Source organism: Rhinolophus sinicus, linkage group LG15, assembly GCF_036562045.2.
Source record: "Rhinolophus sinicus isolate RSC01 linkage group LG15, ASM3656204v1, whole genome shotgun sequence".
Classification (NCBI taxonomy): domain Eukaryota; kingdom Metazoa; phylum Chordata; class Mammalia; order Chiroptera; family Rhinolophidae; genus Rhinolophus; species Rhinolophus sinicus.
This window is the reverse complement of record NC_133764.1, coordinates 22,166,856-22,194,400: the sequence shown is the minus strand read 5'-3', so window position 1 is coordinate 22,194,400 and position 27,545 is coordinate 22,166,856. Positions and strand designations below refer to the sequence as shown.

At 40.6% G+C, this 27,545-nt stretch overlaps 1 protein-coding gene across 3 annotated transcripts in view; it reads right to left on the bottom strand.

Annotated features, from left to right (window-relative positions):
- The window catches only part of AP2B1 (adaptor related protein complex 2 subunit beta 1), a 104,768-nt gene that overhangs the window by 3,476 nt on the left and 73,747 nt on the right, over positions 1-27,545 (bottom strand). For all 3 annotated transcript variants that reach the window (XM_019732556.2, XM_019732559.2, XM_074320002.1), the window contains 3 exons: positions 12,494-12,578; positions 11,513-11,599; positions 4,684-4,838 (listed from right to left, as the gene is read on the bottom strand). In XM_019732556.2, coding sequence (XP_019588115.1) covers positions 4,684-4,838; positions 11,513-11,599; positions 12,494-12,578 — 327 coding nt within the window. The remainder of the gene's footprint in view (positions 1-4,683; positions 4,839-11,512; positions 11,600-12,493; positions 12,579-27,545) is intronic.

Below are 27,545 nucleotides of genomic sequence, written 5' to 3'. Positions count from 1 at the left end.
GTCAACAAGCACAAAAGTTAAACCCAGATTTGGACTCCTTATTAGATTAGGCAAAATACTACTACTAATAATACAACAGTGGAAGCATTCAAACTGCATTTAGAACCAGAAAATTTCATATGTGCTTTTTGTATTACCAACACCATCGCTGTTATTTATTAAGGTAGATCAATAAAAGTTGTCTTTAACAATGTATCACCATGAGATTTTAGATTTCACCTTTTTATTCTCTTATTAGAGACTCTGGATAAGTTAACATAGTACAACAGGCGAGAATATTTTTGGCAAAAAAGTGAAGAAGATATTGGTCAACCCTGAATTTCTTGAAAAAACTCACATCCTTAAAACCTGAAATTTTAAAAATGCAAAAAACAGGAAAACATCAACAGAGTCTCTTTTTATTTACAGCTTCAAGGTTAGGTCGCTAAAGCATTTCCAAAAGTGCTGCTTGACATTAGTCAGGAAGACAATTCTGGTAAATGTAAACAACAACAACTAATTTAAGAACATAAATATGCATAGAAAACAGATCCCTACCTGGTCAAAGGTACAGTGATAGGCATTTCCCTGACTTTTCAACTCCCTATAGAGGCAATTCTGTATCACCTCCTCCACAGCCTCTCCACTGCCAGTGTTGTGGGGAATTCTCGTGGGACAATACATGCGTTCAGAAAAGGAGAAGCTAAAAATAGTAAGAACAGCCTAAAGGAGGTAATTCCCAGACTAAAAAAGGGTAGTTCCTCTCTCCCAAAATACTGTCCAGTATTTTTTCACATCTGTGTAGCAAAACTTGAAGTTCTCCCAGTTGGAGGTTCATTTTTTTTGTTCATAACTGGTAAGGAAATGCTGCCTTTCTCAACAAAAGACTGAACTGCAGAGGGGAGCCTGGGGGTGAGGTGGGGGGGCAGGATGGACTGACCAAGCTTGGACCCTGACAGTTTCAGCTGCCCTTTGGAGGAGGGAGAAGGAAAGAGGAGGAAGAATGAATCTCTCCCCTCAACTCCTTTATGAACTCTTACATCACGCCCCCCCCCCCCCCACAACTCCCAAGCTATCCCAGCCTTTAACAAAGGGTCAGGCTTAGACTTCAATCCACTCCTTGCTTTCCAATTAGTGCAGCTAAGACGAGCTAGAATGAATTATTATTATTATTTGGCTGAATCCTGAAGTTAAAGGGAAACATACACAAAGAAGCTACATAATCTGACTTACAAACTATAGCTAGGGCTCTGGGTCTCATTTTATATGGTTCCTAAAGGAAGAGAGGCCTTACTCGGGCTTTAACGTTCGAACTGCTAGCCTGCTTATGTGACACATCTTTAGTATCAACCACTTAGGAATGCCACCCATCCAGACAGACCCACCAAGGGAAGAAGAGTCACTTCTGCTGCCTAAGTAAGCCAAGGACTTACACATCCACTTCTGGTTTATAGTCTGGAACACACATTTCACCTGGGATAAGTTATTTTTCCAGGTGAGATGCAGCTAATAAGAAAGAGGTAGCCTCATCCTCATAGGATAGCATACCTTCTTAATGAAATACAGTAAGGACTGTAGTGGGGGAAGTGACTTATTCTCTCTTAGGAGACCAAGGGGCCACCAGTCCTCATGGGTTAGTACCGGCTCAACCAGATTTCTTTCCTCCTTACTACCTAGCTGAGATCAGATCAGTAATATAATGGGTGTTTGGGGTGATGGAGGAAAGGAAATGGGTTAGTACCGGCTCAACCAGATTTCTTTCTTCCTTACTACCTAGCTGAGATCAGATCAATAACATAATGGGTGTTTGGGGTGATGGAGGAAAGGAAATGGATCTGAGTGATTCTGAAGTCTGGAGCACCATTTAGGGGAATGGATTAGGCCTGTGTGAGACTGTGACAGAAATTTCAGATGGTTTTGTGGGCAGTAGGAACCTAGTTATCACACAAATGGAAAACAGGCGAGGGAGCAGGGAAGTATAAACAAATACACCACTTACAAATACAGGGGAAGAGAGGTGGTTGTGGCTAAAAAGGGCCCCACAAGGACAGGATCTCACGAGATTTTTTTTCACCCCTTCTTTCGCCTCCCCCCCAACTCCGGTTCAAGCCAGTTGTTTCTCAGCCTAGTTGTGTAGGACACAACTCCCTGGCCCATGCTGGTGGTGGTCTGAGCCTTGTGCTCCCCGCCCCCCTGGGTCAAGGCAGTCGGTCGCCAGTCGTAGGTCAGCCACTCACAGCAGCTCTCACCGGCTGCCGGCTGCTGCCCACTCACACTGGCCACCGGTCACTCCTGGCAGCACACAGCAGCCCATGTCGACCTCCGACTGCTCACAACAGCCCAGCTCCAGGGACAGCTGTTGTTCACAATCTTAGCTGTAGAGGGGGCAGCTCACTGGCCCCTGTGGGAACCAAATCCGCGACCTCGACCTCGGTGTTAGGAGCTCAGCGCTCCAACCACCTGAGCCACTGGGCCGGACCACGAGATTGTTTCTTACAGCTACATGTGAATGTACAGTTATTGCAAGATAAAAATTTAAAAAATGTATAGGGGAGGAAATGTCCTTCAAAAGGTGAATGGATAAACTATTGTACATCCAAATGGTGGATTACTTACTACTTGGTGGAAAAAGAACAAAGTGTCGATCGGTACATTCAACAACTTGGATGTCAAGGGTAGTGTGCTAAGTGGAAAAAGACCAATCTCAAAATGTTACACATTGAACGAATTTATATAACACTGTTGAAATGACACACTTATAGCAATGGAGAACATATCAGTGGTTGCCAGGGGTTAGGGCTGGAGTGAGAGTCTAACTGTAGCGAGACAGCAAAAGGAGTTTGTGATGATGGAAGAGTTCTGTGTCCTGACTGTGGCGGCCGTTATACACCTACAGATGTGTTAAGATGTCAGTATTATACACTCCTTAACAATAACAACAAGAGAAATGTAAAAACTGGTGAAATCTAAATAAGATCTATAGTTTAGTAAATAGTATCTTACCAATATCAATTTCCTGTTTGAACATGTACAGTGGGTATGAAAGATGTTATCAGCTGGGAAACTGGGTGAAAGACAGATAGGAACTCTATGAACTATTTAAAAAACTTTTTGCAAGTCAAATAATTTCAAACTTTTTTTTTTAAATTTAACAAATTATGTTTAGGACAGTGATACCAAAAGGTTCTTCTCAAAATTATCTTTATCCTTATAATAACAGAAAGAACACGGTAGGAAGTATTAAGATACCTGAATTCTAAGCACAACTCACCTACCAGCAAATTACACGATCTTGAACAAGTCACTAATCAGTCTTAACTTTGGTTTCCTTATCTGCAAACTAGGGATAACCATGCTTCTTTCACTTAGCTGAGGAGGAAGACTGTATACAGTAAAAGAATGGATGATAACAAACACACACACACACACACACACACACACACACACACACACAGCAAATTTCTAGGGAAGTAATAAATGGGGTTATTTTATGAGACATTGATCTTACGGTGAAAATCTATCCCTCTAGGAACAGCACAGAAGAGTTTTCCTTTCTTGGGGGAACTCAAAGTAAGTGACAGGGTAGTTTCTTTCCAACAGGAAAAAACGGGGGAGGGGGGATTGGCAGTGGGTGAGAGGAGTGTACAGTTTATGGGGGGAAGCCTGAAGTTTCCCAGCTCACAAATGTTTGGGCAAAAATCTAGCTTGACAGGCCTCAGCAGCTCACACACACACTCGTCCAGCTTACTCGAGGGAGGGACTAACTAGTGGGGAAAACACCAAGAAGTTTCAGTTGTGGGGGGTACTAGTATGCCCCTGATACATGCTAATGAAAACAGACTTGGCTGTTAAAATTAAGGAATGGGGTCACAGACTTTGCTAAGCTAAATGGCTAAAAAGTTCCCTTAATCTACTGCCTAGTCAGTTTCCTCAGTTATTCAATATTGAAACCTATTCTCCTGTCACTGTCTAGTCCCCTCCTTCAAAATAGCCTACAAAACCCTCAAAAATAACAAAATACGATATTTCCCCTATCCCAAGTAGTTTCTTTCACCGTACAAAATCAGATGACAAGCAGCATCCTATTAGGAGATCACATTTTACAACAGCAAACAAATGCCCAGTGTGGGGTATAAATCTGTGACTTAGAGTAATTTGCTCCTGTCCGAAAAATATTGCCAGAATGTAAATGTTAGTCCATTGTAGTATTTAAGGAAGTTTTCCAAACGAAAGTTCCCTTATAGCTTGCCAAAAGTGTATCCCATTTTGCCTTACCTTTCACAACAAGCATTTCAGGACAATGCTAAAAAACATTCATGTGTCTATGCCTCTGATACCCTTAGGCCATGAGCTCCAAAAGCAGGAAAGAAGCCCTTCTTGAAATGAGCTATGTAAACACTCTTCTTACAAGTACCTGGTTACCGTATCACATGCACAGATAGGCTAGAGAAGTATCAGAGATACGGCTAAAGTTGCCAAGTGTTGGGAGCTACTCTGTATATACAGCGTGAGTCTGAGGCATTTGCTGCCAGAGACACTATGCCTGTTGGATGGTGACACTGCAGACAGGTCCTCTAAGAGGCAACTAAGGACTTCATTATTGACTGCTTGTTTTGGACACCCAGGGTCTGAAGTGCCTCCTTCAGGTCTTTCCAGGGTGCTCCCTCCTCAAACCCATCTCACCCATTCTGAGAAAGGCCTTACCGTATAATTGGGGTTTCCTGGCTGGATCCGTAGCTCAGCCAAGATCCAAATGCCATTAGTGAGCTTCAGGGACTGGTACAGCATATCCTGCCCTTCCACATTCCTCTTGGCAATAGTATAGACGTTGTTGTTTTGCAACTTGCTGGAAACAGTGTCTAGAAACACAGATTCAAATCAGTATCAAACCAATGCATGCTAACTCTCTTATGACATTCTTACAGACCACGTGTGAAGTCCCTGACAAGTACCATTCCACATGCATATGAATGTACATTTCAGAAAGCCTTTCGTCCACAATAGCAAAGGGTCAGGGAGAGGCTCTTCAAGCGCCCATCACATTCCAGGTCAGAAAACAGAGTAAGATGCAACTGAGCATTAATGTAAGCATTACCTGTGAAGATTATGGTGAGTCAAAGAAACTTAACTAGGTGCTAGACAGGTAAAAATGCTCTGAAGAGAACACAGACAGAAATGGGCGTACGAGCGTGCTGCAGTGACGGCCATGTTGCTATTTATTTCTGGAACATTGGTCCCAGAGCCAGGGATACATACACCGATAGTCAAACCTGTACCACTACTTCCTGAGTCGCTACTACTTCACTATGAGCCACTCTGGCCTCAACTGCCAGATCAGAAAAAGGCACAGAGTAGCAGAATCCTACAAGTCAAATTTATTAACCTTGGATAGTTAAGATTATTTTTTTAAAGCAAATTATTTCTTAAGCCTGTAGAGAATACCATGCCTCCAAATTAACACTGAAATAAACTGTCTCAACAAAAGACTTTGAGAAAGACTGAAGTTATACAAAGATGTCTATACAAGGTCCTATAACCCCAGCTGCTGCTGCCGGTGGAGGCCTTCACAGTCGCCAACCCAGGGTAAGAACAGGTTGGTGTTGGGGTCTCCTTGTGACTACAGCATCAAAGAGACATGATGTTCTATAACTGCAGGTCATTTCTCTCTCCTTGTTCTCTTACTGCTAATATGAGACGTGTAGCATCAGAGAAAGAGAAACTTTAAAAGGAGATGATGAACACTGCTTTTCTGTTGATAGTTTATTATGTTCATTTCTGATAAGAATTCAAATTACTCATGCCAACTTCAGGAACTAAATTCTTTCCATATAAAAACCTGTCATATTCTATTGTGCTCTCTAGGAAGAGGCTGCCATGGCGGACGGTCTTTCTGTTCTCCTAGATAGCAGGCTGAGTACAGGGATCCTGGAGTCTTTCATCGCTGTGCTTCCCACAGTATCTGGGACACAATGGCTACCCACCAATACCTGTGAATAAGCCTGGCTCAGGTGTTGGAGATGCTGATATGTACATAGTGCCATAGGCAGTAAAAACCATCTACTTAGATGTGGGCTGATTTTGCAGGTAGTTCTTGCCCTAACATCTTTCTCACATATTCAAACCAGTCCAAGCTCAGGGGAGGAGGCCCTTAAGTCTTCACTAAACCTGTGCACCACACTTAGTTATTACTTAACTTCCTCCCTTTTGTTTCCAAAGGTTTTCACTAACACCAAGCAGAGTAGTTATAACTTAAGAACTGGCTATCTTTGAGGTGCCAAAAAGTGTATCTTAGGGTAGTTATATGCCATATAACTGGAGGGGGCCTCAATACACTTTTTAATCACCTTGTGAGGGGTTAGGCAGTTCTGGCGGTCACCCTGCTTCTCACAATGAAGGGCTCCTGCGCTTAGACTGGGTTACTAGGCAACGTCGCCAGCTGGAGTTTGGCTAATATCTTTTGACAGGACTGTCTTTAACACGGGGGGGGGGGGGCTGCTTTAAGTTGTAAAGCCAGTTCTTAACTTTCAAAACTCTTGCCCATTTCCAAGGAAGCAGGAAATACACACAGTAGGAATCTTTACTGAAGAGCCACCTTGTTGCATAGGCACAAATACATTCTAGACTATATATATATATATATATATATATATATATATATATATATATATAGCAAGGCCCAGATTCCTAAAGACATCTCATGATTTCACCACCTATATAAGAGATGATAGGCTAAGAGGAAGCATACAAATACACATACACACTCTCCCCTTCCAAAAAATGAGAAAATATGGCAAACAGCCAGGTAGAACAAGCAAGGAGAACAGATGTAACTTTAATACATTGGAAGCATTCTGGCCAAGAACCTGGCTCTGCTCTTCTTGAATGGCTGTATCATTTCTATCAGATTACTGAATGGAGGGAGGGTTCTATAGCATAAGGATATGTGAGTTAACTTTTATTACCCTTAGATATTAGGTCTGAGCTTGAGGATATGTAGATGGTAGGATAATCAGACTCGGCTAAATGTACTTATTAAGAATGGCAATGGGAGCCAGATGTAAGAAGGCTTCCCAGCCAGACTGGGATAGAATTCTTGACAAGATATCATAGATTTTTTGCATATCCGATCTCCTGGGAAACAAGACGGAATCTTACAGCTCTGGGACCCTGAGAATGAGAAGGTAATATGAAGACACTGAGATCTGCCCCAAAAGATGAAATAACAGAGGCTCGCAATGTGCAGGTCCACTTATATGTGGATTTTTCAATTGACCCATGCAGTTCAAACCCACGTTGATTTTCAAGGGTCAACAGGTGGTTGGGAATCCATGTATAGGGAGGGCTGACTTAAGTTATCTGTGAAGTTTTGACTGCATGGGTGGTCAGAGTCCCTACCCCCCAGGTTGTTCAAGGGTCAACTGTATTTGCTTCAAGATGTGATTTCTTCTGGTTCATTTGTCTTCTTCCCCAAATTTGGCTCTTTGGATCTGGGGCCTAAAATCTTAGAAGGTGTGGATATGGTCTTCCTTCCTTCACCTTCCTACTTTAGCTAAGATCACACCTTTTCCAGCAGCAATGAGTGAAGACACTACTCGGAAAGTGGGAAGGGGGGAATCTGCATTTGGGACCCAATGTGGTGGTCACCCGCAAGTTCAAAACCACTATGACTGCTGTTTACCATTTAAACAACCAAACTATACTTAACTGCTGGCTGGCAAAGTATTTCCATTTATGAAATATTATGGAGAATGGGGAGAATCACGACAAAACAAAGAAAAAGAACTCATCCTTACCTAGTCCTCATGCTAGAAAAAAAGTATTTGTCCCTTACTATAGTGACTAAATAGGGAATACATACATCAGGTCTCTGATCTTTTCAGAGAATAAACAGTAAAAAAAAAAAAAAAAAAGTTTCCTGACTGCTTGCCAGAAAATTTTTTTTTAATTTTATTGGGAAATATTGGGGAACAGTGTGTTTCTCCAGGGATCATCAGCTCCAAGTTGTTGTCCTTCAATCTAGTTGTGGAGGGTGCAGCTCAGCTCCAAGTCCAGTCGCCATTTCCAATCTTCAGTTGCAGGGGGCACAGCCCCCTATCCCATGGATGGGAATTGAACCGGCAACCCTGTTGTTCAGAGCCTACGCTCTAACCAACTGAGCCATACGGCCGCCCCAGAAAGATTCCTTTCTGGATATGGCTGGAGATGGGATTACTTCAGGTGCACTTAAGATAGTGGTCCCAGACATGTACACACCCCAAATGCAGCTATAATGGTAAGCTGCAAAACAGAGTCATACACTCCTCCTGACACCAGTAGAGATGGCCAGTGCTAGGAAGCAGGGAGACCCATACATTAGTGCCTTTCTGATCTAATATTTTCTAGTATTTACACAACTAGTGGCACCACAAGCACCCCTATCATACATACCTTTCTATTAAGATCTGATTAATTATTAAGGCTTGGGAAGAGGGTTTCTTCTTTCTTCTCTAGAAAGTAATCGAAGAGCAAAAGTAAAAGCTCAAGCTAGGCTGTAAGTCCTTTAAGTCTGTGACTTCCCATAGCCCTCAGGAATGCTACTTCCATCTGTCAAATGTCTACTCTGGCACAGAAAAGCTATTTAAAGTGTTGGTGCCATTGTGATTAGGGCAGATCAGCTGGAAAGGATGGTATTTTTAGCTTTCAGCTAGATCCAGGGTGTTGAATCAGAAGGCACTAATCTTGGAAATGTTCATGTTAATAGAGCCTTTGAGACTGGAAGGAAATGTAAAGGCCAGGGCACTCCTGACCTTGGGGTGCAGGCAGAGGAAAAGCCAGAAAGGATTAGTTAGTTACAGGAAGTGGTCTTGCAAGATTAGCAGTGATTTAGTGTGGGAAAATGATGGCCTTGGGCTCCTGGAGAAAATGAAGTGGCTGTTTCTGCTTCTCCATGTGCTGCGCCGTCACAGAGCAGTGTGTCACTGGAAAACCCACTCGTTGGTATTTGGAGCACCCAAGGCAAGGAGGAACTGGCATGAAGCCATGGCAGAATTGATCAAAACTGAATTTGCTCTGAGAAACTGTTCTAGGCTACATCAGAGAACACAGCCCCACTGGGAGAAAGGCCAGACACTCCCTTGGCCAGATTATAAACATACACCAAGGTGCAATGGGGTTCACAACTCCAATCTGGAAGCAGGGGGATCTTTTCTATTATTTTGGCAGGTCACACTAAAGCCCTCAGTTATCCAACTTCCATTGTTTGTTTTTGTTTTGTTTTGTTAAGTATGTCCCTTTCATATTGGATGTCTGACACCAAACCTTCTTTTCAATTACTCTGGCCTTTTTCTGTGTCTCTATAGGCCAGTGTTTCCCAGATTTGTTGAAGGAATACTGGTGTTCCATAAGATGTTAATAATAGGCATTTTCTAATTTTTTTTTTGTTAAAGATATTGGGGAAGGGGAACAGGACTTTATTGTGGAACAGTGTGTACTTCCAGGACTTTTTTTCCAAGTCAAGTTGTTGTCCTTTCAATCTTAGTTGTGGAGGGCGCAGCCCAGCTCCAGGTCTAGTTGCCATTGCTAGCTGCAGGAGGCACAGCCCACCATCCCTTGCGGGAGTCGAACTGGCAACCTTGTGGTTGAGAGTCCGTGCTCCAACCAACTGAGCCATCCGGGAGCTCAGCAGCAGCTCAGCTCTGGGTGCCGTGTTCCATTTTAGTTGCAGGGGGTGCCGCCCACCATCCCTTGCGGGAGTCGAGGAATTGAACCAGCAACCTTATGGTTGAGAGCCCACTGGCCCATGTGGGAATCAACCGGCAGCCTTTGGAGTTAGGAGCATGGAGCTCTAACCGCCTGAGCCACCAGGCCGGCCCCGGCATTTTCTAATTTTAAATTCCACAAAGAAATTCAGTTAACATTGAGTGAAACAGATTTCTGCAATGAAGGACTCTGCCGCTTTTAGGGTGCTAAGAGGCACACCATGCACTGTATTTTTCAACTTTGACGATAGAACCCATTTTTTTAAGAAACAAGTATCCTCAGGAGCATAATGTATGAAATGACACCATAGGACCTACTACCACAGGTGACTTATAACAAAGGGCCTGGTCTATTCCAAGCTGGGTACAGAAGCTGCTTCTCTTACAGGATCTGCTCTGGTTCGCACCATTCGTAGCCAATGTGGACCTGACGAGCTTCCTGAACAATAGCTTATTATACTGTGCAGAGCTGCCCAACCTCCCACACTCATCAAATGAGGTTTGTGGTAACTGACCACTGAGCCTCACAGAGGGACCGATAACCCTGGCATCTACCTAGAATATGGCACACAAAAAAAGCTCAATTTGAATATTTTTTTGTGAAAACCCAACAAAAACTCTATAGTTTTGTTGAATAAATACATAATTAGTCAGAGTGAGAAACTTAGAACAAGAATTCATTAGAAAGAAGGCAGATACGTGGTATTCCTGAAGAGAATACTAACTAGTTATTACAATGGAAATTATAGAAGACATCTCCTCCCACACCTCTCCAAGGGCACAGGAGAAGCCCTATGAGAAAAGATTTGTCTAAACAGGATAAGTACATCATAGAGCCCAAAAAACTAAAATTTAAAAGTCGGAGAGAAAACAGTGAGTTTTTTCTCTCTCCGTGCACTGCCACACTGCCTCTCTCTCAGTTCCACACTTTGGCTATAATGGGATGGCAGCATGTGGGAAACCCTTATGAGAACCAACTGCATACGGAGGAAGAAATGATGAAATGATGGATAAATGAAGAAAGACGAGGTATGAACAAGGCTCACTTTCATTCAAACTCAAAGCCTTGTACTTACATGAGAGAGAGAGAGAGAAAACACCTGGGACAAACGCAGGCCTCTGAACAGCTTAGGGCTCCTTCCACTCCTGAGAACTTCGGTGAAACAAAGCCCTAGGGACTGACAGCTGCTATTGTTTCTCCTCTTCTGTTACCTCTTTGATACTCTATTATAGTAATAAAAATAACTACAAAGGGCTCTGGGGCTTTTTAATGATGATTAAAGAGGATAGTATCATGAAAGAGCTGATACAAGGCAAGAAAGAAAAAGGTTACCAACTAGTCTTTACTCATTAGTACCAACTAGGACTTTACTAGTTTCTTGTTTAATAGCAAAAGATGCTAAATAAGGATGTCAGAGTCACCTTTCATCCAATACTGAAGACAGATTCAAAAGGAAAAATTGTCCTTTTAATTCTCGGGAGAGTGCACATCTTCAAGTGTCACTTCAATCATATGATGACTACAGGATGTTCCAGTAACATCACTGCCACATGTTCAACTACTGAAGAATTGGGAAGATGGCACCGTTCTAGTTCATTTCTCAAATCTGCTGGCTTGTAAATCATCTAGTACCTACATCAAAACATCCCAAGTTTTTAAGGAGAAGTCTGTGAAGTAATATACCTACCATATACCCACTAGAAACAAGGCAGATGTAAAAAGAGGTAAGACAAAATTTTCATATATCGAATTTGAATTTACTAAGATGAAAATGAAATGTAGAGTCATTACTCACCAGCATTTAAATGACACTCCTTAATCTGAAACTGAAGTTCGTTTTCATTGGGAATGTCCTTCCAAGTTGCAAGGAAGACCTGGCGCTCTGTATGGGGACGCACAGGGAAGGAAGGACGTGCATAATCGGTCAGTATTCTCATTTCTGATGCCTCGCACCAGTTCTTTTTGGAGAGCAGCTCTTGCAATACAGCCAGGGGTAGCCTGTGACTAGAGCCAATTCTGAGCTACACAGACGTGCTATACTCCAGGTCAACTAATCCCTCAGCGGCTGCACTAAGGTACATTGGAAAAGAGTTTACATCTAGGGTTTAGTTTGGGCTCTACTGTTTTCCTACTTGGCAACTCTGGGTAAGTTTGTAACCTTTCTGATCCTTAATTTCACCATATATAATTACATCTGTCCTGCCTACCCCAAGAGCCACTGTAAAAACCAAATCAATTCAGTGCCAATTGAATTTAATATGTACCAATATAAGCTAGTTTTATTAGAAGGTGGTTTCATAAGTAAGGGAAGAGAGAAATGCCAACAACTATGTGGGGAATACTAGTGATTTACTATAAATTACTATAATTATAATGAAAAAGTGTGAAATATTGTGAGAATTACCAAAGTGTGACAGAGGTACAAATGAGCAAATGCTGTTGGGAAAATGGCGTCGACAGACTAGCTTGCCACAGACCTTCAATTTGTGAAAAACAATGTCTGCTAAGTGCGACAAAACCAGGTATGCCTGTACTGTGTATATGTTAGGGTGACTGGGTTATTCAGATATCGGTATTGTGATTTAGACCAACACCAAAACAACACCTAAACTGTGACTCAGGTGAATAAATAATTACCAATTATTAGAGCTTTCGAATAGCCTTACCCCATTTTTGAATCCTCAAAATTACTTGTATTTCTGGGCTACGTTCTGCCTAACGCTCTGGGGAAGGGCAAAGGTATGCACGTGGCAGAAGGACAAGAGGACGTACTCACCCATTTTACCATCTTCTACAAAAAGTACATTGAGTGGGATGAGGCAGCTGAAGTAGAAGACATCAATATTGTTTTTCACAGCCACCTGCCGTGAGAGTAACAGGGAAAATTAGAACATCATAGGACGCCAGGTGGGAGGGAAAGAACAGTTATGTGCCTAGAAATATATACCCTATTTCCCTCCTCTTTTAAACAGTGCAGGACCCCCCAAATCAAGACACACCAGCCCAGACACTGCAAAATACATTCTTAACTCATTTCCACAGTCAGAGCAGAGCACTGTCACAATCTGCAATTCTACCTCTCTCTCGGAGGAGCCCCAGGAGGGATGAGTTCAAGGCACAAGTTTCATATCCAGAATAATCTATTCAGTTATTTTTTTGTTTCTGTGGTTATTAATAGTAGCTGCTGCTACTATTTACTAAGTACCTATTATTGATATTATTGCCAATCCTCATTATTACTATTCCAAACAAAGTAAGTATCACTTTAAAGATGAGGAACTGAGATTCAGAAAGACCCAGGGTCACATTTCTAGTATACAGAAGAACCAGGATCAAACGTATTTTTATGTGACCCTAAATGTTGATTTTTTCCCCTTTCCACAGTAACTAGTCATACTGCCCCTTACCTTTTTATAGATACTGGTTTTAGATTTGTTTCTTTTATAAAATCTTATTTCCCAAGTCCTATGGTTGGCAAAAGCTTGTGGGTCAAAAACACTGGTAAATCTGATGACTATAAGAAGGAAAAACCTTTAAACAAATGAATAACTGAGTTTTCTTCTCGCAACACAAGCTTCTGATTTAGGTAAGCTGTGATTCTACCATGGCCTGTTCTATTCAGAGCATGCTGTTTATATTTTTTAAAAAGTTACAGTAAGTATTTCTATTCAAGAGGAATACTGATTGGCATATATATTCAGAAACAGACAGACTCTACTGTGGCAGATTATAAGAACCATATCCTGAAAAAAGGGCGAGTAGGAGGAGAATTACTTTAAACCACCACTTCCCACTGGTTTCTGTCACTAGTGACTTTTCTATTTGTGCTCTGGGCACTGCAGGAAAACATGTCTCTGGGCAAGGTCTATAATCAGTAACCATGCCTATGTCTCCCTCATTTTGCTCTAAGAAAATAAAGGGGGGAAAGTACCTATCCAGAACTACTATTTCCAGTCCACTCCCCCTTTTGGGACAAATGTCAAAACTTTGGCGATGAGCTCCAAATATCCTCTTTCCAAAGTACTTCTAGTTCTTTAACATTTATTATGAACTCATCTTCCCCACCTTCAATAGTACCTTTATTTCCTCCTCCATAATTTGGTTACGTCTACTTGACAGTCTTTCTGTTCTCTCTCCCAGAAGAACCCATCAAATGACTTTCCTTGTAACTTGTGTTTTTAACCTTTCAATTACCAACCCCCTAGAAGTTTCTGACCTGTATCATATAATCTGATACCTAAAATGCTGAGCGAGCAGGAGTCTCAAAAAGCTTGAGAATGATGAATGCAAGCAGAAAAACCAACCTCAGGAAAAAGGGACTTTAGACATTATTTTGGATGTACCAGAGTACCATTTCAAAAGAATTTACACCAGAGTGGGCTTCCGGGAAAGACGTATTTTCTAATCAATGTGGTATTCAGCAATGAAAGACAGAGAACTCTTACTGTTTCCCCGAAAATAAGACCTAGCCGGACAATCAGCTCTAATGCGTCTTTTGGAGCAAAAATTAGTATAAGGCCTGGTATTGTATTATATTAATTATATTATACTCAGTCTTATAGCAAAATAAAACCAGGTCTTATATTAATTTTTGCTCCAAAAGACGCATTAGAGCTGATTGTCCAGCCAGCTCTTATTTTCAGGGAAACACAGTATTTCAGATAAGAAGGGTACCGGGACATTTAGCCGTGAAATCGGGGGTGGTACGGGTGGGCCAGAGTGGGTTACATAAAGGTCTTACGTGAAATGCGAGTCATTATCATTACATCATCTCTGAATATAATGTAGTTGTATTTCATAATGTGCCATTCATTCAAACATTTATTAATGTTGACTATGTCCTAACCATCTGAGACATGAGTACAAAGAAAACAGAAAATATAATCCTAGTTCTCCAGGGGATCCTATTGGCGGTACTTAACCAAAGACTTATATTAGAATAATCTGGAGAGATTTTTCAAAATTGATGCCACGCCAGGGCTCTATCCTCTATAAAAGAATAACCATCTCTAACTCTGGGGCCTGGCATATATTCTATTTTGGAAAAAGTTCCTAGGAAGATTAACCAGATAAGCAATTAATTTAGAACAACGTTACTGAAGAAGTCTGAATCGGCTTGTAAGTATCTTGTTCTTCGGAGGGAATCCTTATTCCCCTGGGTGTCCTTTAACCAACAGGAAAGCTCCCGTAGGTTAGCAGTGCGAAACCATTCTGCCTGAAGACCCTTTTATTATAATAAATAGATGAAAGTCATGGACATTCTTCCTGAAAAACGTACTTGCAACATTCTGACATACAATGTCAGGGGTTTCAGGATACCCCGAAAACTACCCCTGGACTTGTTCTAGGATAATTCTGAGAAGCTGGGACACCCAAATCAGAGGCAGCAGACACGGTGGTTCAGAACATGGACTTGGGAACCAGACCAGACAACCCTGATTTTGAATTTTGACTTTGTCACTTATCAGCTGTCTGACTTTGGGCAAGTAGTACTCAGCTCAGTTTCCTGTCTGTAGAACGGAGATAAAACAGTACTGAACGCAAGGGTTGTTAAAAGGATAATGAGTTAACATTTACAAAGCACTTAGAATGGTGCCTGGCTCACAGTAAGTACTAAAACAAGTGTTTAATAAAGAAAAATGCCTTTTATCTTTCACCATCTTGTTTTATTCAGAATTTTTCATAATTAAGGATAACCAAATTAGACTTATCTGAAATCTTACTATGCTGACAAGAGATCAGAAGTAAAAAGGCTTAGCAAATCGTAAGTTTAATTTAATGATTCTTCTTGCTACTGTGCCCTTGGTAAAATACCATCTCTTTATAGGATCAATTGCACACAGGTCACTGTTTGGAAGGAAGTGCTGAATCTCTTACATTAGCTTTTCAAAATCTGCATTTTGCAGCTCTCAAACTTTTGCTCTTGGCTAGAACTGTGTTCATTTTAAGAATACCATATTTTGCTGTGTATAATGTGCTCCCACGTTTTTGGCCCAAACTTTCAGGTAAAAATATCTTTCATTTTAATTTTTTAATTCAAATTTTTATTTGCTTACATTTAGGTACTTGTTTTTTGTATTACAAAGGAATTTTAACATTTGTTTTTTAAACACATTATGGTACAAGAAATTTTATGTAACAAATAATTACAAACACAAGAACAGATATAAGGTACAAGAAATTTTATGTACCAGTAACAAATTTATGACATTTACGCATCACAGAAGGCCAAGAACTCTTCATCATTGCAAGTTCGGTGTAAATTCAACAAAAGCAACTACTGTATCCCAGGGTATGATTTTGCATATGGATATCATTACTGATTTCTAGAGTTACTCTTGTAACTCATAAGCATAAATACAAGAATTAAAAACATTTGTATAGATACGGAATTAATACTACCCATGTATAAACTGCATCCTTATTTTCCCCTCACAAACATGGACCAAAATAATGCCCATTATATACAGTATATAGTTCTCTTGGATCTACCTCTCTAAACTAATTCCTTAACTTTGACCACATCAAAATTGCTTCTTGTTCTCCAAACACTGAAATTCACAGCTCTCTGCCTTTTTACATGGTGTTCTTTGTGCTTAATATAGCCTTCTCCTGAAGCTTTAGCTGTCTGGAAAAATACCTATCTAATCTTAAGGTTCAGTTTAAGCTGGAATTTCTCAGGAAAGCTCTTATCCCTCCCCAAAGTACCCAGTGCATACACTTCTGTCTACAACAGCATAAAATAACTGCTTATATCTGCCTCACCCTCAATACAATGAGCTCCTTGGGTGCAGGGGCTCTCATTTTCACTAGCTCACTCGTGGCTCAATGAATATTCGTTGGATGAAATGAAGGGAAAGAGGACAAATGGAATGGAAGACGGAGGGGGTTCCTCGTTCTGCCTCTACCTCCGTCATATGCATAGCACAGTCCCGTCAGGAATGTCTCTCCTGGGTAAATTCATACTCAATGAGGCAGGAGTGGGGGAGGGGATGATATGTGGGCTCTTTTAGCTTCAAATCACTGAGCTAAAATAACATCTATATGCTAAGGAAGCATACTACAGGTAGATCACAACCCAAAGAAAACGAGATTCTTCAGGGATGTGCCAATCAGTCCTTGGGAGTTAAGGCATAAAAGAATCAAGGGAAAAACACAGTATGAAGCCAGTTCAATTCCAATCCAGATGGTGTTACTTTTAAATAGAACTGAGTCAGCCTTAAAGAGTATATTGATTGCTTCAGAGGGAGGAGGGGAGTTCCTTGTTTTTTGAAAACTGTCCCAACAGGTACAGAATAGGAAGACATAATCCAGACAAGCTGGAGAACTATTTTCCAAGAGTTTTTTTTCTTCATTTTTTATTTTGTTTATTTTCCAAGAGTTTTAACATCAATACCTGCTTGCCTATGGGAAGTCAATGATCATGTATATATGCAAACGCCTACTTAGTATCTTCACTTGGATAACAAACACCTCAAACGAACATGTCCAAAACCAAACTCTCCATCTCTCCTCCTTATCCTTAAACAGAACCTGCTCTTTCTAAACTCAGTAAATGGAATAGTGCAAAGCTGTTTAATGGTCTCCCTGCTTCTGCACTCGTCTCCCCACCCCCAACACTTAGCTTCCCCCAGTCTATTCTCGACACAGCAGCCAGAGGGATCTTAAAATGTAGGTCAGCTCATAAATACTTCTCTGCTCAAACCGCCAATGACTTCCCATCTCAGAACAAAAACCAAAGTGACAACTGCCTGTAATGTGATGCCCGTTACGTGGTACTCCTAGCCCCACGTCAGCCACCACCAGGCATGCTCCTCTCTTACGGCTTTTTGCATTTGTTATGTTTTGGTCTGGAATTCTCTTCATCCAGAAATCTGCATGGCTTATTCTCAGCCTCCTTTAGGTCTTTGCATTTATCAAATATTATCTTTTCATGTAGGTCTCCCATGAGCAACATATTTCAAAACTACACCACCCAATCTCCAACACCAATTCCCTACCCCATCTCTGCTTTATTCTTCTCCACTGCCCTGACATACTAGCTTACTTATTTGTTAGTTTATTGCCTGTCCCTGTGCCATCTACCCCACCTCCAAGTTCCAGGAGGGAAGGGACTGTCTCTTGTTCACTACTGTATTCTCAATTTCTAGAACTGGTACTGGCACAGAATAAGTACTCAATAATAATGATTGTAAAAGACACCACTCAAAGTTCCTAACAACCATTTAGGTTTAGCGAAGACATGAACTTGATCTAGTTTCCAAAAGAACAGTAATTCTCAAGTCTTTTCTAGTGTTTTTTCCTTAACAGAAGAAGAAAGTATGGATATATTATCTTCGGGAGTGGAGACAGGGGGAAGGGCCAGGATTAGGGGTGTAATATGAAGTAGCCCACTGCAAGAACAAAATTTCTCTGAAGCTGCATGCTAGTCCATAATACATCTATACGTTTTAATATGAAAATGTGTTTCTCCCTTTACCTTTGAGTAAAACTGGTGCTCCAGGAAAATGTGTCACGTATATTCTTCAGCTTCAAGTACCTCCTAGCAGTGTGTTTTTAAAAACTGTGGGTCACAACCAAAAATTGTGGTTCTTAAAAATTTATTCAGTGAGCTGAAAATAGCACACACACACACACAAAATAGAAAATATCATAGTGCATCTCGTGAAGAGTAAGTAATGCTTCCTGAAAGTATTTCAGTTTTATATGTGTTGTGTGTGTATACTATGTAAAATATATTTCTCATTGTAAGTTATAGTCAAAAAAGTATAAAAGCCATAATCCTCACATACCAAAATTAAAAGCAAGTAGTAAAGAAATGGGTTTAAAGAGCTAAGGAACAGAATGCACACCTCAGCTTCTGCTTTGCGGATGCCTGAAGCAGATCGCAGATGGTACCAAGGAGATCACCTAATCTTTGGTTCCTCTGGTCTATCATGTGAAACATGTGGCCGTAACAGTTATTAACTTGCCTCTCAGGGACATCAATAGGAGGACCAAATAGAAATGATTCTGAGGCACTTGGAAAACACAAAAGAAGGCTATAAATGCTTCATAATAATAATAATTTTTAAAAGTTACTTTCAGTGGCTTCTGGGGAAACAGCAGCCTGTCAGCTTCAGCCTGTAACCAGCAATTAAGTTTCTTTCCATAGTACAGGAAGCCTGCTGCGGTAGCTGCAGCGTCTTTATGGTGGCGCAGCTGGAGACGAACAGGCTAAATTAATATTCTAACCTTGTTCCAGTGCACTGCAAAGTACTATAAAAAGGTACGAAATGAACTCGGTCTGAACTCTGGCAAATACAGCCTCTCACCACACCTCTCACCACAGATAACCACAGGAGTCACTGCCACAAGAAAAACCAAGGCAAGTGGCACACAGCTCACCTTTGAGAGTATATCAGCTATTCTTCGATGATGTCACTCGTGACCTTTCCAAGTCTCTGAAGAATATTTTTTTCTTTTATTATTCCTCTCCATTTAGCTTTTAGAAAGATTATTTACAGGCTGGTCCAACCTAAGACCAGGCAGTGACGCCAACCTTCTCCATTCAGTTCTCTTGAGGAATGATGATTCAGATGTATTTCAAGCACCACACCACCTAGTCAACAGATCCTAGGGGAATGGCTCTGAGTGACAGGTTTTTAATGGCACTGACTCCAACTGTGTGATAGATGTCATCTGAGACTCAAGCAGAAGTGGCTCTTTCTGTTAGCTGCTGGAGTTAATTAAATCTACCTGTAGTTCTGCATTCCTAGTCAATGCGAAAAAATATCTACCATCTTTAGTTTAAATGTGGTCCTCCATTTCAAACCCATTTGAAAATCAGTGAGGAAGCCAGTGTGGCAGGAGCGGAGTAAGTGGAGGAGCAGCAGATGGAGTCACCGAGGTAAGGCGGCACGGCTAGATCACGCAGGCTCTGCAGACCACTGTTAGGATTCTGGTTATTCGCCTTAGAAAAAATACCACTGCAAGGTCTTCCAGATTAGTGGTCTATACACTTGGGCAGCAGTATAGCAAGAATCAAGCAGCTGTCACAACTCTGACAGGACCATACCTATGTGGAGAGAGTCATTGGCAGCTGTGGGCCTCACAAGAAACCCAGGTCGAGGGAAAATAATGTTAAGCTACACTGCATCTGTTCCTGCTCCAGGAAGCTTCCTGATTTAAAAAATAATTTCATGTTAGGCAAAATAAATCAGGACTCACAGCAAATGTCTAGGTGATCTCTTTCTGCCAACATAGAACCCACCTGCCGTATTATACTGACTAATCTGTACAGGCTCTAAACCTAAAGATCTCCATTTCTCTTTCTCCCTTTAACGACAGTTTTGTGTATCTTGCTAGGACTGGCTGGTGGGCCCTTGGTTACAGCTCTTGTACCTTAGAATACTATCTACACTAACAACATGAACTGTTTGCTGTGTAGGGCTTATTGTTGAACTTAAAAATATTTATTTAATAAATACTGTAAGGAATCACAAAATGGTGAGGCTGGAACTGGTAAACTATTATCAGTTAAAATGATTAGATATTCCATACCCCAGACTGGTTTGTCACAGGGCAGAAGACCCAACGGAAATGCAAGAGAAAAATAGACCACAGTAATGAGAGTGAGTGAACATTATTCATTTTTAAATCCTGGAGTAAAACTGATTTAGAATCTAATCTAGGTTCCAGATAATCAGCATACCGTCTCAGATTAGTTAGCAGCAAATTAGAAATCAAATAGGTTCACAGGTGTGTCTGTCTATGAGTATGTACTGACTGGTGTATTACCTCACCTTAATGTGGACAAAGAAGGGTACGTGGCTGCCAAGGTGACTGGGCACATGGGCAGGACACTGCAAAGATGCTGTCTCTGAGTAGTTTTACTGGGGAAACAGGTCATACATAGACGGGATAGAAATTATTATGAGTAGCACAGCGTGAGCTATGAAATTGAGAAGTTTTTTTGCTTTCATAGTTGGAGAACCTGCCTTCTAAACTCCTTCAGTAGTTCCTGGGAAGAAATGTTAGCACCAAACCAAGGACCACCATTCATCTACACACTTTTCAAAAATGATCAAATAATTATTTTCCTCAGTCTCCAACTGTAATGGATTCTAAGTACATTTACCAGTGTTTCTACTTCTGTTTTTTCTTAAAACTAGAATAAATCTGACATCTGCTTGCAGTACACACAAATAAATGTCCTTCCATAAACTTCGGCTTTCCTGAAGTGGAACAAAATGGAAAATGAATTCAGACTGAGTCTACTTTCATTATAGGCCCCCCCGACTGATTTTCACGTCCTGTGAGCACTGACTGGCTCAGAGAGAAACTTATCTATAAAACCTTAGCTGTAAAACTAGGATCTACAGATAGGATTCAAAGACATATTTTAGTTCAATATAAGTAACTTCCTAACCGAGTTTTAGGAAGATAAAATGGGCCATTTTACAGTATTAAATCATTAGTAGTATTCAGGCAGACGCCGAGACTCCAGTCACTGCTCATATAGGGTCAATTCCATCAGAAACAGGGTTTGAAGCAGACAACATTAAAAGTTACCCCTTCCAGCCATGAGATTTTACATTCTTTATGTTTGTACATTGACACAGCTCAACGTTCTTCTCAAGTTTCACTTTCAAAATGTATGGACCTTGAGACCATGATGCCTATGCATAATTCCTACATAAAAAATATGAATAAAGCTAATTCTTTTCATATCTCATTGAATATGATGCTACAGCAAAATATAATAGTGTACATAGGCATAAGGGAAGGATATGGCTCTCAAGTGGGCTTCAATCCAGCTCAAGAAAACCCCAGTGAGTTCCCTTTGATTCCAATCTGTAATGTACATTAAGTCTTGGTGAAGTCCCTTACTGCATAAAGACCACATGGTTAAAACTATTTTGCAATCGTTTGTCATACAGAAACCCAAAACTGACTCCATTTTTCATCATCAAGTTCTAATTTACTATCATGATATAAAGATGGCTGGGATTTTTATAGATGAAAACCAGCAGGTCACTTTTATTACTACTTTAGAACTACACTGTGAAATTCATTATGATTTGCTCAAGATTGGCAGCATCGGCTTCCATTACTTGGGTAATCTGATCTCACAGGCCTTTTCATTTTGTTTTTTTTTAGTTTTTTTTTAAGGAGGCCACAGCTCACAGTGGCCCATGTGCTGATTGAACCGGCAATCTTGGTGTTATCATTACCACGCTCCAACCAACTGAGCCAACCGGCCACCCCAACGGGCCTTTTTTTTAATAAAGCACTAGCTCCCAAACTTGGGTGTTGTAAGAACTGAATTCTGGATTTCAGGAACAACTGTCTCCTGTCTCTGAGACCAAGTTTATGCTCCCTTAGACCACTTCTGCTTATCAGAACACAGAATTCTTGTCTACTGCTTATGTGTGGTTATTCAAGCAGGGCAATTGCTACTAACAGGCATATTCCTACAAGAGCCCCAGAAACCAGTAGTTGAGTGCTAGTTATATTAAGATAAAAGATATAGCCTGGTAGAATCTTGATGCCTTGACCAAAAAAAGATGAGGGGTGTTCTCAATAAGTACAGCCTAATAACAAAAGGAATATCTAGTATATAAGATACTCTATTTCTCAGCTGAGATTAAAGGATATGTTTACAGTCTTGATGTGACATGAAAAATATATCAAATTTGAAGTAGCAATCACAGAAAGTAATTTTCTCTTTTGTTTTCTTGGGTGATAAAATGTTTTTATCTTTTATAACCAAGACTCCATTACCTACATATTACTAATGGAATATTCCAGGTCTGTCCTGTCCACAGGGATTATTTTCAGCACTGGATCTATCTGCCTGACCTGGAAATCTCGTATAGTTCCCAGAAGACCCACTTTGAGGACTCAACCTCTCTGGAAGCAGCATGTGGTCCCATAAATGCAATCAGAGTGCACAGTGCTCAACTGTGGATCTTGGGAAGACCAAAGGAAGCTTTAACACAAAACTCGTTTGGCTTGCACAACAATCAAGAAAAGTCAGCAAATGCCACGCTGGTTTGCTTCATTCGGTGGAAGCTTCTGAAGAAGCCTTCCGTTTGGAAGCATGTACCAGTTTTTCTGGTACAATAGCTAGAGCTGTGGGCTTTCCGAGTGTGAATGGACATATGTGAGACACGAAATATCAGGGACAGGCACCATCTGCAGCTGATTTTCTCATAGGCTGGGACTGCAACGTAGGAGTAGCAAGGGACAGAATTTTCTCAGGGCCATACACTGGCAAAAAAAACCCAAAACCTTTTGGCTGACCAGGATTTCAAAGAAATGAATAAATAGGATTGTAAGATTGTGTCCTTTGCAACTAGCATCTTCAACACTTTCTGCCTAATCATTCAACAGTTAAATGAATCGAGCCGATGAATACTACCTTGTTTTAGAAGAAACATTCAAAGAAAAAAACCAAGAGACATTATTTCTTTTCCTTAATTAATGTTCATCCTCTTATTGAACAACTTATGTGGGCTCTTTAAGGGCAATAGGTAGAAATAACAAAAACCACATATAAGAAAAGACCAATTCTTTATTCACAGGTTCACCTCTAAGGCTCCTAATTAAAAAGTAGGATAAAAGGAAGGAAAGAAGAATTTTTATGAAGGTGCTATCACACTTTCAAGTAAAGATAGATTGAAAACCACATTTAAATTTTCTTTCTCCTGGAAGAAATTCTGCCGTAATTCAAGACAAATATTTAAAAGCATAAATTCATAAAGATAAGGAAGAAAAAATACAACAGCAACAAAACGTTGGTTAACTATAAAACAGATGGACTAGGGCCGGCCTGGTGGCTCAGGTGGTTGGAGTGCCGTGCTCCTAATGCCGAGGTCGCCAGTTCAATTCCCACACGGGCCAGTGAGCTGTGCCTTCTACAGCTAAGATGGTGAACAATGGCTCATGGGCTGCCATGAGCAGCCAGAGGTTGGCCATGAGCTGCTGTGTGCTGCCGTGGGCTACCGTGTGCTGCCATGAGCGGCCGGTGGCCAGCATGAGTGGCCGGCAACTATTGTGAGCTGCTGTGGGCTGCTGTGTGCTGCCATGCCTAGCCGGCAGCCAGCGTGAGCGCCCGGCAGCCTGTGAGAGCTGCCGTGAGCGGCCGACCTCCGACCGCCTGCCTCAGCCGGGAGGAGCGCAAGGCTCACAACACCAGCATGGGCCAGGGAGCTGTGTCCTACACAACTAGACTGAGAAACAATGGTTTGAACCGGAGTGGGGGAAGGGGGGGAGAAATGAAGAAGGGAAAAAAGGAAACAAACAGATGGATTAGTAATAACACAACAGAATTCTCAAAGGCTCAAGACTGACAGCACCTCTGAAACTGTGTGGAGGGGAAATGAGAGGAGTAGATGTTAAAAGAAAAAGAATTCAGATGGTGTTAGAAACCTAGATCCCCACCACCAGTCTAAGCTACCTTAGCCCTGTAGCCCCTACATAAAACTAAAGACTGATTCTTTTAGAGAGGATAAAAAAGATGGCACTTTGAAGGGGATGCCAGGCATGGCTGAGGGGTGGCAGATTAAGTGAATGTATGCATACTGAACGGTAGACTCTCCAGCTCTCTTCCCCAAGTTAGCTCCCAGAAGACTGGCAGAAAGCCTTTACTAGACAGGAGAGTCAAAGGTAACTTTTGGAAGAATTAAGCCAACCAAAAAGAAAGTGTTGACATAAGCATTCCAGCTGGGAATTATGGGTTAACTGGGGCTCCTGTCCTGGGCCTCATGGTTTAGAGGGCCTTACTCTAATCCTCCTCTGGCCTCCCTGCAACCCATGGGTAGAAGAATCCACAGGGCCAAAGAGACTGCCCAGCTCGAACACACAGAATTTTCTAGACAGCCACAGCACTGTTTCCAGGGCCTGCTTGAGATGCTTTTACTGGTCACTTTTCCTGAGGGTCAGTAAGCACACCCTTTGGCCCAAGGGATGGTCCAAGGGAGCGAGTGGGATAAAGGAGGAAAGTGGGCTATAAAACAGGGTTCTCCAGTTGTCCTTCTGAGTGAACAGATGGGGAATTTTAGCAAAGAACCAAATGGAAATCCCAGAACTGAACAGGACAATATCTGAAATGAAAATTATACTGGGTGGATTTTTAAAAAGGTTGTAGCCTATAGAAGAGTCAGTATACTTGAAGACAGATCAATAGGAATTACCCGAGCTAAAGAACAGAGACAAAAAAAGAACAGCCTCCATGATCTGACAGACAACATCAAGTGGTCTAACACACATGTAACTGGAGTTATGGAAATACAGAAGAGAGATAATGGGGCAGAAAAAGATTTGAAGAAATAATGGCAAAACTTCTCCAAATTTGAGAGAAACTATCAAATTACAGATCCAAGAAGTTCAGTGAACCCCAGGCCAGATGAAAACAAGGAAAACGCCTGGGTACAAAACAGCCAAGCTGCTGAAAACCAAAGATTAATAAAAAAATTCAGACAGCCCATAGATCAGCACTGTCCAATACAACTTTCTATAATGAAATGTTCTACTTCTGCACTACCCAGTCTAGTAACCACGATCCATATGTGCATTTGAAATGTAGCTAACGCAACTGAGGAAACTACATTTTAATTTTATTTTATTTTAATTAATTTCAATTTATATAGCCACATGTGGCTAGTGGCTATTATATTGAACAGGATAACTAAGGGGACTTACGAGATATCAACCCCTCATAATATGTGCACTTTACTGATTCGAACAGCAATAATGAAAACAAAAAAGTTTAAGATACTGAGATAAGAAACTTGTACATTGGATATTTGATGTTAAAACACTGTTAATTGTTTCATGTGTTCAACAGTTATTGTGGTTATATTTTTAAAAAGAGAACTATTTTAAAGATATATATTAAAATGTTTATAAATGAAATGATATAGATGTCTGAGATTTGCTTCAAAGTAATATAGAACAGGGCTGTGGATGGGATACAGATGAAACAATATTAACTATAGATTGATAATTATTGAATTGGGTATAGAATGACTGATGATGGTGGGTACACAGGGCCTCACTACAGTATTGTTTACTTTTGTAACTTGAAAATTTTTCCATAAAAAGCTTCTAGGAAGTGGAATAGAAGAAAGATATGCAAAGTAGGTGGGAAAAAAAGGGATTGGTCCAAGAGGGTCAATGTCCAAATAGCAAGACTTCCAATGAAAGAAACACAAAATGAAGGGAGATCTACAAAAAAGTTTTTAAAAAGTCCCAAAATCGAAGGATACAAGTTTCTATTTTGAAAGAGCCCAATGAGTACCCAGCACAACAGGTGAAAAAGATTCACACTGATGAACACCAGTGTGAAATTTCAGAACCCGGAGGTTAAAGAAAGGCTCATATAAGCTTTCACTGAGAAAGAGTAGGGGACAGAACAGATTCAAGAATCAGAATGCCTTCAGACTAGGAGGAAAATGATCTAGAATGTTACACAGAAACTGTCAAATAAGTATGAAGATAAATAGGACTTTTTAAACCAGGTGAAGTCTCAGAAACTATTCTCTATATTCCTATTCCCAGGAAACTACTGGAGTATGTTGTTCATCAAAATGAGGAAGCAAACCAAGAGAAGAAAAATACAATTGAAGACCAAACATAGAAGAGAGGTGAGGGGACTGAATCACCAGTGTGATGATGAAGGGAGATTCCCAGGATGACAGCTATGTTTCAGGCGTTCAAGGAAATCAGTACAGACCGGAGCAGGTCAAAAGACTCCAGAAGAGACTCCAAAAAAGTGAAACTGAGAGTCTCTTTAAAGGGTCTGATCGCTTTGTAATTTGGGATTGAATTATAGTTAAAAAGAAGCTCTTAACACAAAAAAATTAAGAAAGGATTAACCAGTAAATATCCAATTACTTACGAAGAGTTTTACGAAGGGGGGGAAAAAAATCAGCCTTCATTATATACAACTCAGTTTTAAGGAGTATATACATAATAACTATGTATAGTGCCAGGTGGGTACTGCTGAATAACTATGATGCATATACCTGAGACTAATATAATATTGTATGTTAGCTATATTTTAATAAAAATCTTAAAAAAATAAAAAGGTATGTAAAAAAGAGTATACAGTTATAATAATGTAAACACTGAACACTGATTAAAGCAAATTCTAACTCAGTTCTATTAGGAAAAAAGGAGGATAAGAAATATCCATGTAGATGACGGCAGTGAGTAAGGAGATACAGACAAATACCTAAGATGGAAAAATCCAGAAGTCGTAATACCAACACATTATTTAGAGATAGAAAGGTAAATATAAAACATAGAAGGAAAAATTGGGGACTATTTTGGGAAGAGAAGGCTAGTGACTGGGTTTTTCTTAACTAACTATAGAACTAGTTGACTCTTTAAACTGTGTTTTTATAACCCTGATAAAATTAAAACTTGAAAGAACAGTGCTATCAGTGTTCTCATAAGAGTTTACAGCCCAATGAAAAAGGAAGCCAAGCAGCTGCAAAGACCAGGATGAATACATTGTCTTTTTGCAGACACGAACCTGAAGAAGCAGTCACTTGCCAGGTATCAAGTTTGAAGAAGTATATTGGGAAAATGTTTCTATGCAACTAATACAAACGAAGTGAAAAACGAGAATATCAGAGTCAGAGAAAACTCATTTAGCAAGAATAATAAAAAAGGTTTTTGTTTCATTTAATATAGAGGGAATCAATTCACTTTTTTACGGAATATAATAATTATATGATATAAATAAAGTCAAAAGAAGCTCCCAAAAGGGCAAACTAAACTTTACTTTGTGTAATATTTATAACTTGGATTCACAAAGGCTTTTTGTTTTTTTAACA